The sequence below is a fragment of the Staurois parvus genome, unplaced genomic scaffold, assembly GCF_062004578.1.
Source record: "Staurois parvus isolate SC_StPar_1 unplaced genomic scaffold, SC_StPar_1.0 ptg000048l, whole genome shotgun sequence".
Taxonomy (NCBI): domain Eukaryota; kingdom Metazoa; phylum Chordata; class Amphibia; order Anura; family Ranidae; genus Staurois; species Staurois parvus.
Genome location: NW_028317844.1, coordinates 14,184,402 through 14,197,054, shown reverse-complemented (window position 1 = coordinate 14,197,054; position 12,653 = coordinate 14,184,402). Strand labels below are relative to the sequence as shown.

The following is a 12,653-nucleotide window of genomic DNA, read 5'->3' as shown; positions in this document are numbered from 1 at the left end:
TGATGCTAAGGGAACAAAAAGAAAAGTACTGGAAAAGTTGGACCCCCTATTTCTTTTATAAAGATCAAACTATACTAGCTTCCCAACCATAGGTTGGAGTGAGATATAGTGATAATCTGTTTATTCCTTAGAGGTGCAAGGTTTCTTGGGGTGCAAGGTCAGGGGAATGGCTGGGTTTTTTCTCCTACCGACTCCCTCACCTTCCTTTTATGTCCCTGCTGCCCCTTGCTCTTTTTTTATTTATTTCTCCTATTCCCTCCATTTTCTTCTCCCCCTCTCTCTCTATTCCTCTTGTTACCCATCCCCTACAACTTTTATAGTTTTCACTGGGGTTTAATGTTGCTTTTCCCCTTATATTGGAAAAAAAAAATGTGTGAGGAAATGGTATATCACATGGTGTGTCTAACTCTGCTGCATTCACATACCACAAACTTGTTGCATTCCACGCTGCTATGTCTGTTTTGAAAGGACATAATATGCTACTTCTTCTAAATAAAGAATAAAAAAATAAAAGAAGGAGAAGCAGAGCCTGCATGTCAGGCAACTACCAGAACACTTTGGAAAAAATAAATATAAAAAACCATAACATACAATGATGGAGAGCCTTCAGAAGTGTATGTGTCCCAAAGTCTGAAGTTATCCTTTAAAGGATAATCTAAAGTTATCCTCCAGAACAAAAATGCCTTCAGCACATGGGGTAGCTACATTAGTGCTCTTTTTTTTTTGTTAAGCTAACAACATTTTTGGCAAACACAGAAAATACACATTGACCCTGCCAGGAATGCAGTGTTCTTGTCACTTCCTGTGAGCTGCACTGAAGAATATTTTCCTTCCTATCTTCTGTACACCAATTGCCCTGCACCCCCCCCCCCCGTGTAATGGAGATAAAGAAATATGGGCATGTTTGTAGTCCATATCAGGAGAGCAGCCAAGGGTGACAACCATGGGTTCTTCCACAGATACAGCCACCCAGGGACAGAAGGTGTGTTCTTTCACATGTTGGATTACCAGGTGAAACAAAAGACACTTGAAAAGAGAAAATAAATGTAGCCAGCACACCAAGGACCAGTAAGCTGCAGTATATTACATTTTTGGTTTAGATACACTTTAGTATTAGCTTTTTTTAATGCCTTTTACAATATGACTTTGTGAGACAAACTCTATTAAATGGCATGGTGAATAAGTGTTCGCTGGAGGTACAGTCAATCTAACATTGGAAGCATGTTGACTGAAGTAAAAAATGGAGTAAACAGTGTCTTGATCACTAATGTCAAGTTGTAAAAATGCTAAAAAAAATTTCTTATAATTATATGTTTAAAACTGAAAATATCCAGGCTTACAAAACTAAAGTTTTTGGAAAGTATCAGAATACTCTAAACAAACAAAAGGTACCCTTTCTTAGCATGGATATATTGATATCATGTCATGTCATTATTCAGCTTTGTAAAGTTATAATTAGACCAATGTTTTTTTATATAACAATTTTTGGATATTGATAGGTATATGCATGTAGAAAAGAACAGGAAAGCCATCCATCCAAGGTTAGATGTCCATAGTCAAATTAGAAACAATAATTTGACGATAATGCACAAGTTTAGAACTATGCTAAACTTCATGTGAAACATTTGGTAGAATGGGAAATCAAGGATAATTTGTTTAATTTGCATTTGGACAAGATGTGAGAATGTAATGCTTCAAATATAACGTCTCTAAACTATAAATATTAAAATTTTCCAGAGAGTACTTGCTATTATGTCTTTCTGTAAAACTATGTTGGGCTTTGAATTAGTTTTGAAGCAGGTTTCGAGTAATAATTAGACATGTCCTTTTTTACCCTATGTAATTATTAACTGTGATTTTACCATTTTTACATAATGCCCCCTCAATGAAAATTAAATTCATTTAATTAAGTTGATATTTAATAAGCGAGATTATACAGAATACTGTGAAGGTCTTTCTGTTTTGCAGTTTCTAAGAAATAGACACTGGACAAAATGTTTCTTAGCATGTTCCCTCTACAACTTATTATAACTGTCTTTCATTTAAAAGATTTACCATTATAATATGAAAAGATGTTGGCATAATATTCAGCTCATGACAGCTCATTAAATGCAACTAGCATGGCAAAATAGCTTGTATCTTGGTTACAGTGCTTCTGTTAAGGCATGTTTTATTCAGAAAACTTGTCTTGATAAATTAATGAGAGAAACGACATAATAAACTATAAAGTTAGTTGTTCTAAAAGCAGAAAATGAATGTAGACAGACAATAAAGCCCATAACGAGTAGAAAAAAAAACATATTAATTTGTAGAACACATAAAGAATAGCTTTTCAATATGTTATATGCTTGGACATCGAATCTACAATGTCAGATGTATTGACACATTAGTAGAAACCTACCACTAATTAATTTCAAACATATTTTATTGCCATTGCAGGTAGAGGCAATTGAAAGTACATTACATAAATAGGTCTACCATGTTGAAAGTATGTCATTAATATTAACATTCCTATTATTGCTCTTCCTAATAATTAACTGGCATATAAAAAAATTTTGTTTATATTTATGCTGTGATATGAGGTGATTAAGGCTCTTGTTGTAGATGCATTTTTAGTGAATCATGTCAGTCGGAACTGCAGTTTAAGGGCATGGCAACCCACTTTGATTTAAAAGGAAATATAAAGTCCTTACTTCTGGATTCCCCATGCAGGGGTTTCAGTTTCACACAGCAAAACAGGTTCCAGAAAGCGCAGAGCCACATGGCTCGCTCTTCAGCAGCACTGCTACTCTTGCTCTAGTCTCTCAGAAAGTCTCACCAGCTCTCCTTAGCTCTCTGAAGTCTCTCTGGGCTCGCTCTCCTTTAATCACAGCTTCTTGCTGTATGGGCCTACTCTTGACCTATCAGTAAGGGTTCTCCTTACACCCCTGGCTCTCTCACTCCTACAGGACTTACAGATTCCTTCAGTCCCCTGGACTCTTTCCTAGTTGTCCCAACCTTCACAGTTTTCCAGACCCTGTTGGCTGCTCCAACTCTCTCCATCGATGGACATTGAATCCCTCCAACATGGATTGCAATCTCTTGAGTAATATATCTGTCTCCAGTTAGGATCGCACACCTGTCTTCAAAATGGAGCACACCTCCCTTCTTGCTGGAGCTCTGAGCTATTCCCAAGCCTTCATTATAAGGATTGTGTGCACCTGAAAACATTCCCTGCTGGTCTGCAACAAAGCCTGGACAATGGGTTAGAGCTTTCTTCCTTTCTCTGCAGTTTTCTCTTCTCACAATTGATACTCCAGAGTCCCACACTCAGCATACATGTGAACTCTGTGTCCTTTTTACAACCATTTACACAGTGGCAGGACCTTGCACTGTCACAATGCATATATTGTTTTATGTATTGATGTCGGTTTACATTTTACTGTAAGCATACATAACTGTTGTATATTTATTTCATACAATTCATTTGTTAAAATAAGTGTTATGTAAAACTTTAATTGGTTGGCAGTATGTTGAGAATATGGAGTGGATAGAGCTTTTTAGCAGTTGAAGATGCAGATGTAAGGGGAAATGTAGGAGTTTGCTGCCTGCCAATGGCTGTGGTGGGTATAGCAATATTTGAGGCCCTTGGCAATATGAATGAGAGAGTTGAAAAAGCCCAATAAGGAACAACAAAAGGGAGCGCAGTGGGTTTAAAAATTCTAAAGAAATGAAGAAAGAAACAACTATTCGAAGAGGGAGATGAAGTAAAACACTGGGTCAGAGAAGTAGTCAGTAAGGGAAGTACTAAAAGAATTTAAGAAAACTTCATCAATCAATTGAAGGCATAGTTAATTTTTTTGAAATTGTTGAATTTCAGCTTAATTACATGCAATAAAAATAATGTAGTATCTCTTTCTCTAGAATTTCCCCAACCATATCTATTACAGCTACCCTTTAGTAAAAAAAGTTTCTACTGGTATCACATCAGGCATTCTGTGCACAATGCTGGATGTCCTGAGCATTAGCAGACTCTGGAAGATCTCTGTCTCCTGTGTGCCGATATCATGTTACCTATACCAAAGTCTTAGATATCATAAAAGGTGCTGAATCCCAATGAAGTGGAACACTGCAGTTGGTTGAAGTCGTCAGCGCTGCAACCACCAGGTGTCATACATCCGGATATGGTATCCAGCCTCCAGAGATGCCGATAACAGCCACCAGGGGGATCATGCACAATACCAAGCCACAGGTCTACAGGTGTCACCTTCAAAAAGGGGGCTCACAAGGAAAAAGAGCCCAAGAGAAAGCCTCCAATGGTGTAGAATGTCTTTATTAATCAAAATAGCAACATATAAAGGATGAATCAGACTTACATAGAATTCCAAGATGGCCACCCGCTGTCCATATAGGCCATGCGGTGTGTACACAGTGATTAGGGGCACCTCTCTAACGCGTTTTGTGTTCAGAGACTTTTTTCCTTTCCTTGGTTAGTGCAATATATATCCATTTCCACTATCACAGGAGTCACGGATATTCTTCATCACAAGTTAACTGTCACGTACCTGATGGGAGACTGAAATGACGAGGTCGGCCTCACTTGTGTCACTAGCCCTGATCCCACTGGAGTTGGAACAGAGGGAGTCTAGGACCCAGGGGAACAAGGGTGCCAGTAGTTGTTGTTTTCAGCTCTTGTAGAGGATGACCTTGGAAGACTAATGATCCTCTGATTCAGGCACTGTGGTAACATGCAGAGCTGGTTTTGTAGATCGCCAGGTGTGCACCAGAGCAAAGCAGGAAGCGAGATGGAACAGACAGGAGCAGTGTCATAGGAATAGCCAGGGTCATCAACAGGCGGACAGCGAGGTACAGAATCAGAAGCAAAGCCGAAGTCAGGAGCAGAGCCGAAGTCAGGAACCAGTATCAATCAGGAGAGTAATCAGAGTCAGGTTTGGAACAAGCCGGGTCATCAACAAGGGAATCACACAGGAACAAGCAGGACACAGGGGAGCTGAAGTCCAGTCAGCACTCAGCACAGGCAAAGGCACCTTTTAAATAGTCTGTCTGGCTCCAATCTTAATCGTGCGTGTGCACGTGCGTGATCGTGCATTTCTGTGCACATGCACACGTCAATTCACCAGCCGTCTCACGGGAATTCCCTTACATTAGGGGCAGCCTCCAGATGCCCACTAAGGCTCGTTTTTCAGGGTGAAGATGGAGAACTCACCGTGGAGCATGGACATTAGCGGATGGTTCCCAGGAATTATCCTCTGCACCGTAGCCTTTCTATTTGATGAGAAACTGGGTATGACCTCCCCTCTTTCTACAATCCAGGATAGCCTCCACCTCGTATTCTTCATTATCTTCGACCAGCAGTGGAGCAGGAGTCTCCGGATCTCGATTGGGAAATCCACTTGGAATATGTGGTTTTAACAGGGAGATATGGATTACCGGATGAATCTTCATATTTGTAGGTAGTATTAAAGCCACAGGGTTATTTTTTCTCTTAATAATAAATGGACCCAGGTACCTTGGACCAAGCTTCCTTGAAGGACAGATCAATTTTAGGTTTGTCGTAGATAACCAGACTTTATCTCCTGGTTTCAGATTTAGGTTGCCCCTTCTCTTTCTGTCAGAGAACATTTTGTTACTCGCTTGAGCTTCTAAAATAGTCTTTTGCAGTATTTGACCATTCCTACTGAGGAAATCCATCCTTTCCTGTACTGCCGGGACAGCGGGTTCCACTGGAATTTCAGGAAGAAAGGAGGGGTGATATCCATAGTTGGAGTAAAAAGGAGACTGTTTGGTAGCAGAGTGAATGGAGTTGTTGTATGCGAATTCCGCTAATGGAAGGAGAGACACCCAGTCATCCTGTGAATATGATGAGAAACATCGGAGATATTGTTCCAGAGTCTGGTTTGTCCACTCTGTTTGTCCATTTGTTTGCGGATGGTATGTGGAAGAGAAGTGTAGTTCGATCTCTAATGCCTCACACAGAGCTTTCCAGAATTTAGATGTAAACTGTACTCCTCGATCGGAGATGATGTTGTTAGGAACGCCATGTAATCTTACTATCTCTCTGATGAAGGCAGAAGCAGTTTCAGCGGCAGAAGGAGTCCCTTTCAAGGGAATGAAATGGGCCATCTTTGATAGGCGGTCAACCACTACAAAAATAGTGGTGAATCCCTCAGACGGGGGGAGCTCAACAATACAATCCACAGAAATCATATTCCATGGTTTTTCAGGTACTGGCAGAGATTCCAACAGACCCCAGGTCTTGGCTTTATCAGATTTGTTTCGAAGACATACGGAGCAAGATCTAACATAGTTCTGGCAGTCTTTCATCGAGTTTCGCCACCAGAAGGAACGGGAGACCAAATCTGAGGTCTTGCGGATCCCAAAGTGACCCGCTAAAGGGTGATCATGACATCTTTTGAGGATGAGAGTCCTGAGTTATTCCGGTACAAAGATTTGTTCCCTGTGAAGATACAGACCGTCTCTTAGCTGAAGATGCATCTCTAAGGGGGGTGGATGATCATCCACCACTTCTCTTATTTGTGCTACAAGGTCAGTTTGCAAAAGTAAGAAATTCTTAGCTGGCAGAATCGTGTCAGGTTCAGATGGTATAATTGGATCGTGAAAAATACGTGAGAGAGCATCTGGCTTACTGTTCTTTGATCCTGGACGGTATGTTGCATGAAAGACAAAGCGGGTGGAGAACAGTGCCCATCTTGCCTGTTGTGGTCTTAGACGTTTTGCTGTTCTCAAGTATTCTAGATTCTTATGATCCGTGAAAATGAGGATAGGATGGGAAGCTCCCTCCAGTAAGTAGCGCCATTCCTCAAGTGCTGCCTTGATGGCCAATAGCTCTCTGTCTCCTACATCATAATTCCTTTCAGAGGCATTTAGCTTCCTAGAGAAGAAAGCAACGGGGTGCAGAAGGGATTTGAGTCCCTGTCATTGTGACAATATAGCCCCCACAGCATTTTCAGAAGCGTCTACTTCTAGGACAAAGGCTAAAGCAGGATCTGGGTGCTTCAGGTGCAGAGGTGAACAAAGTCTTTAATTGTTCAAAGGTGACTTGAGCCTCAGGAGTCCACCTGAAATTAACGTGTTGCCTGGTTAGCTGTGTCACTGGTGCAATGATCCCTGAAAAGTTCTTAATAAACTTTCTGTAAAAGTTTGCGAAGCCCACAATACTTTGCACTGCTTTCCTGTCCTTTGGAACGGGCCATTCTAGCACGGAGGTCACCTTTTGGGGATCCATAGCAATGCCATCGGGAGTGATCACAAGTCCAAGGAACTGAATAGTCTGTTTCTTGAACTCACATTTCTCAGCTTTGGCGTAGAGGTGATGTTGGCGTAATCTCTCCAGAATTTTCTTTACATGATCCCGGAGTTGTTCCATTGAGCTGGAAAAGACTAGGATGTCATCCAAGTAAACGATAATAAACAGATCAAGAAAGTCCCGAAATATATCATTCACAAAGTGTTGGAATGTTGCTGGGGCATTACAGAGACCAAATGGCATCACCACGTATTCAAAATGCCCAAAGCGTGTTCGAAAGTCCGTCTTCCATTCATCCCTTTTGCAAATTCTAACTAAATTGTAAGCGCACCTCAGATCCAGTTTTGAAAAGACACATGCCCCTCATAGCCTTTGGAATAATTCAGGAATTAGAGGAAGAGGATAGCGATTCTTGACAGTTATTTTATTCAAATCACGATAGTCAACACAAGGTCGGAGGGTATGATCCTTCTTCTCGACAAAGAAAATGCCAGCTCCCGCTGGTCATGTAGAGGGCCGAATAAACCCTTTTTCCAAGCTCTCATTAATATAACTCCGGAGGACCTCTTATTCTAATTCGGATAGGGGGAAATTTGCCCAAAAGGAATTTCGGCACCGGGCAATAGCTCAATAGGACAATCATAAGAGCGGTGTGGCGGAAGAGCATTGGCACTCTTCTTGTTAAATACATCCAGGTAATCATGGTAAGCAACAGGAATGAGTTTCATTGTCTCAGGTTGAATACTAAGCAGAGGAGTTGCTGTACCTGGTTCCTTTCAGCCAGCTGTAAGTGAAGGTGGAAGGAGAGGTGCGTTCGGCTTGCTCGTTGGGGGTGCATCATATGGAACCAGCTAGGAGAAGACCTATGAGGTCTTACTGGACATGTCAGTACATAGTGACCTGCATAACCACAGTAGAGACAGAGATTGGACTCTTGTCGTCGAAGACGTTCAGCAGAGGACAATGGTGGTCTCCAGAAACTCCTTCTAGGGGAATTATGATACCTTCTATTATTGGGAAGTAGGTCTGATAGGACAGCAGTAGTAGAGGAAACAGGGGTCTCCACCTCTGAACATATCAAGATCTCCCCGTTAGACTTCTCATCCTGTCTCTCCCGGATCCTACAGTCGATGTGGATAGCAAGGTCTATCAGGTCTTCTAGCCTGGTTGGTACCCCCACTCGAACAAGCTCATCTTTCAGGGTGTTAGAAAGGCCAAGGAGGAACTGATAGCGGAGAGCAGACTCATTCCATTGAGTGTCGGAACGCCATATACGGAACTCGGTAACATATTCCTCTATAGGCCTTTGGCCCTGCTGTAGTTCTAAGCATAGATTCAGCAGTCTGACAAAGGAAGGGATCAGCATACAGCTGTGACATTGCTGAGAAAAACGAGTCCATCGAAGTTAGAGCCGAGTCATGTTGCTCACGAAGGTGGTGTGCTCAGGATTGCGGTTCATTCTTAAGGAGTGAGATAATGAATCCCACTTTGGTGCTTTGTGATGCAAAGGTTCTTGGAAGCAGAAAAAATATAGCTTGCAGGAGTTGCGAAAGGTTCGGAACTTCCTGCGGTCTCCTGTGAAAAACTCAGGTGTTGGCACCTGGGGTGCCAGTACGGAGAAGTTCCAAGAATCATACTGAGCTCTGTCTGAGTACTTATATCTGAGACTGCAGAGGGCCCTGTGGCTGTGGAGGCATTAGACTAGGGTGGTAGTTGACTCTCCAGGTGCTCAAGGTTACTTTGCACCAAGTAAGATAAGGCAGAGACTGATTGACAGATGTCCCCCATTGCAGAGGCCTCCCTTTCAGACTCCATCATTGGCTGACTGGTACTGTCACGTACTTGATGGGAGACTGAAATGACGAGGTTGGCCTCACTTGTGTCACTAGCCCTGACCCCACTGGAGTTGGAACAGAGGGAGTCTAGGACCCAGGGGAACAAGGGCGCCAGCAGTTGTTTGCAGCTCTTGTAGATGATGACTTTGGAAGACTGATGATCCTCTGATTCAGGCACAGTGGTAACATGCAGAGCTGGTTTTGTAGATCGCCAGGTGCGCACCAGAGCAAGGCAAGAAGCGAGAGGAAGAGACAGGAGCAGTGTCATAGGAATAGCCAGGGTCATCAACAGGCAGACAGCAACCCACAGAATCAGAAGCAAAGCCGAAGTCAGGAGCAGAGCCGAAGTCAGGAACCAGTATCAATCAGGAGATTAATCAGAGTCAGGTCAGGAACAAGCCGGGTCAGCAACAAGGGAATCACACAGGAACAAGCAGGACACGGGGGAGCTGAAGACCAGTCAGCTCTCAGCACAGGCAAAGGAAGGCACCTTTTAAATAGTCCGTCTGGCGCCAAACTTCATCGTGCGTGTGCACGTGCGTGTGCACGTGCGTGTGCGTGATCGTGCATTTCTGTGCACATGCGCGCGTCTGTTCGCCAGCCATCTCACGGGAATTCCCTTACATTAACTGACTTTATTACACTTGTCACTTTACACATCCCACTTCATTGGGATTCAGCACCTTTTATGATATCTAAGACTTTGGTATAGATGATTGCTTGTTATAGTTATACCAGCGCTGCATATATATTTTTTATACTTACTATTTTGATTTGTGGGTCCTTGAGGTTTACCTTTATATGCCAGCAGCTATTTATACTACTCACCCAGCGCTCAAATATTTCTGCTTTATATTTCTGATATCATGTTACCAACCACTTCCACCCACCTATCTCACCCACCACTATCTCCCTCCTTCTCAGTGCAATTGAATTTGCGTCATCTATCATACCCACCCACCTCCTTTGCCCAACCCTTCCAGTCCCTCTGTCCCAATGCAGGACAATTAGCATTTTTGGGAAATGTAGTTATTCACATTTTTTTAAATTCACACCAGAGAAGAGGCAGATTCACAGTGGTCAAGAAAGGAGGGGGGGGGGGGTGTAGGGAATGAGAGCTAAATAGAATTGGCGTGGGGCACAAAAGTGCATATCAAAGGCTTAGTTACAATATGAAATCCTAAATTCTGCTACAAAAGATGAACTAAGCCTTTAAAGTGTGTGAATGATGTACAGTTTCTAATACCCATAGAAACCAATCCCTTATTTAATTCAACAACAATCTTCCCATAAGAATATATGTATGTGAACTTAAAGTATTTTGGACATGTTATTTATCTGTAAAAGTCTCCCTTGTCCAGATACTGCTGCTGGGTGCCACCATCTCCAATTTGATATCAGCAGCATTCAGGTCACATTCTGTAATACTTTGCTTTGTTACATAAAACATTATGTAGGGAAGGGGGGGGGGGGGGTACCATACTACATACAGAAATTAGATATTTTAACAAAGGGAGAGAGCTATAATGTGCAAAGAGGGATAGCGTTGTGCCAGGGAACTGACTCCTCCTGAAGTGTTCACATTTACAGGGTTTAAGATATTTGATTCCTATGAGCTTTTACCTGATTGTTTTTAATTTGGTGCAATGGTTTCTTTAAGCAACACAGACAATTCATCTTTTGATACATATGATACAAACGTGATACATTAGGGCCAGAGTTATCACAAGTGTCATACTATAAGACTAAAATTTAATATACAGTATACCTTTCAAGGGGTATTTTTTCTGACTAGTAAACAGACATATATTTTTCTTACCATCCAGCAGTTTTATTCTGATGGTACATCTCCCATGTGTAACACAGAATTAAAATGTAGCAAGCCACTATTAGTGGTAAAGGAAAGAAGAATGTTGTGATAGTTAAATACAGCGTATACCTGAAAAAAAAAATAAAACTAATTAATTCTCATGCATTTTTAAATACAGTACATAATATATGTATGTATTGTACTGAGATAACAGCTTACTGTAGTCAACAATCTGTATTACAAGGAAAACTTAATTAACGAAAGTATTGTTTGCAATTGTTCTTACGCTAGCTATTCTTGGAAAGGAATACAGATCACTGAATTCCATGAATCCATGATATAATATTACGTCATGTTTTTTACATAGAAAAAGAACATGTTGGCATGCACTGTGTTTATACATCTGTGCAGGTTCTACTGGACCAAATGTGTTGACCGTTTACTAGCACATAACTCTAAAAATAAATTATATATATATATATATATATATATATATATATATATATATATATATATATATAGTCACATACCACCTACAATTATGAATATAATTAGAGATAAAATAAGTTTGTTTATTTTATTTAACTTCTCCATTATCTTCAAAAAATGGAACAGTTCCATCTCTGTTTGCTTTTTCATCTTTTACATTCCAACTTTAAGCTATAATTAAATCTAGGGCTACACTTGCAATTACATGTTTTAACTAAAAGTGTTAACTGCTTGTTGGTAGTAACCACGCTGAAACCAATGTGCTCCTAATATGATAATCAACACCTGTATATCTCTAAGCATCAAATAAGATTTATTCAAAAATGTGATTCTTGGCTTAGAAAACATGTGTTTAGTGCATATGCATGTGTGCCATATGTGAATAAAATAGTAAACCTAGGGTTTTATGGCTAATGAAATCTCTCTCCTACTGCATGATAACTCCTTGGAGCTGACAGTACACATATATGTGGCCTCTTGGCGGGTGGGCCTTAACGCTGAGATGCCGCATATATGCATACCAAAATCGAAACAGAGCCGTGCCTAGAATGCGCACCCAGCGTGCTCCTGGTACAGTCACCAGCGGCTAATGGAAAACTCCTGATCACTACTTACGATCAGGAGCTTTCCAATCATGCGACCACTGTGACAGCCAGTCATGGTGGTCAAATGATCATAAACTCCACCCGCCTCCTGACATCTGAAACCCCTTAAAGGGCTGGGAGGCACCAATACCAAGGGGTTAAAATGAGTGGGAAATAATTAAAGGATAAGTTCACCTTTTGAAAGATGGTTTCACCTGTATTTAGGTTGGAACAAGTAACATTTTCCAGTCCTTGCTGCCTTTGTCCCTGATTCCCCTCGGCCCCCCAGTATGCCAGACGGCAGCGGTTCTTTTTCCCACACCCACTGTCGCAATTCAAAAACAGTGTGGCCATGTGGGATTCCACGCACACGGCCACGTCATACATTAACATCACAACTAAAATTTCCCAGCACACTTACCAGTTAGCCTGTAAACAAATCAAATTGACCCTGTCTAACAATTCATGTTAAAACAAAAGGTTTTGTTGCACACATTTTCAAATATATGTGGAAGTCACAGTGCCCATGTCAAGGATCCTCGCACACGACAATGTCATTTATTCATGGATTCCTGTCAATCAATGATCTACAACTATCATTATCCACCATGGCAAACAGCTTGTAGTTTTAAAGGAACTGCAAGGGCGCTGATGAGCACTCTCGTAGT

The 12,653-nt window shown here is 41.4% G+C and overlaps 1 protein-coding gene across 1 annotated transcript in view; it reads right to left on the bottom strand.

Annotated features, from left to right (window-relative positions):
- Positions 1-12,653, bottom strand: part of MCHR2 (melanin concentrating hormone receptor 2) — a 177,233-nt gene that overhangs the window by 20,598 nt on the left and 143,982 nt on the right. The window contains exon 6 of the mRNA XM_089665193.1: positions 10,922-11,041. Within this exon, the coding sequence (XP_089521319.1) occupies positions 10,922-11,041 (120 nt within the window). The remainder of the gene's footprint in view (positions 1-10,921; positions 11,042-12,653) is intronic.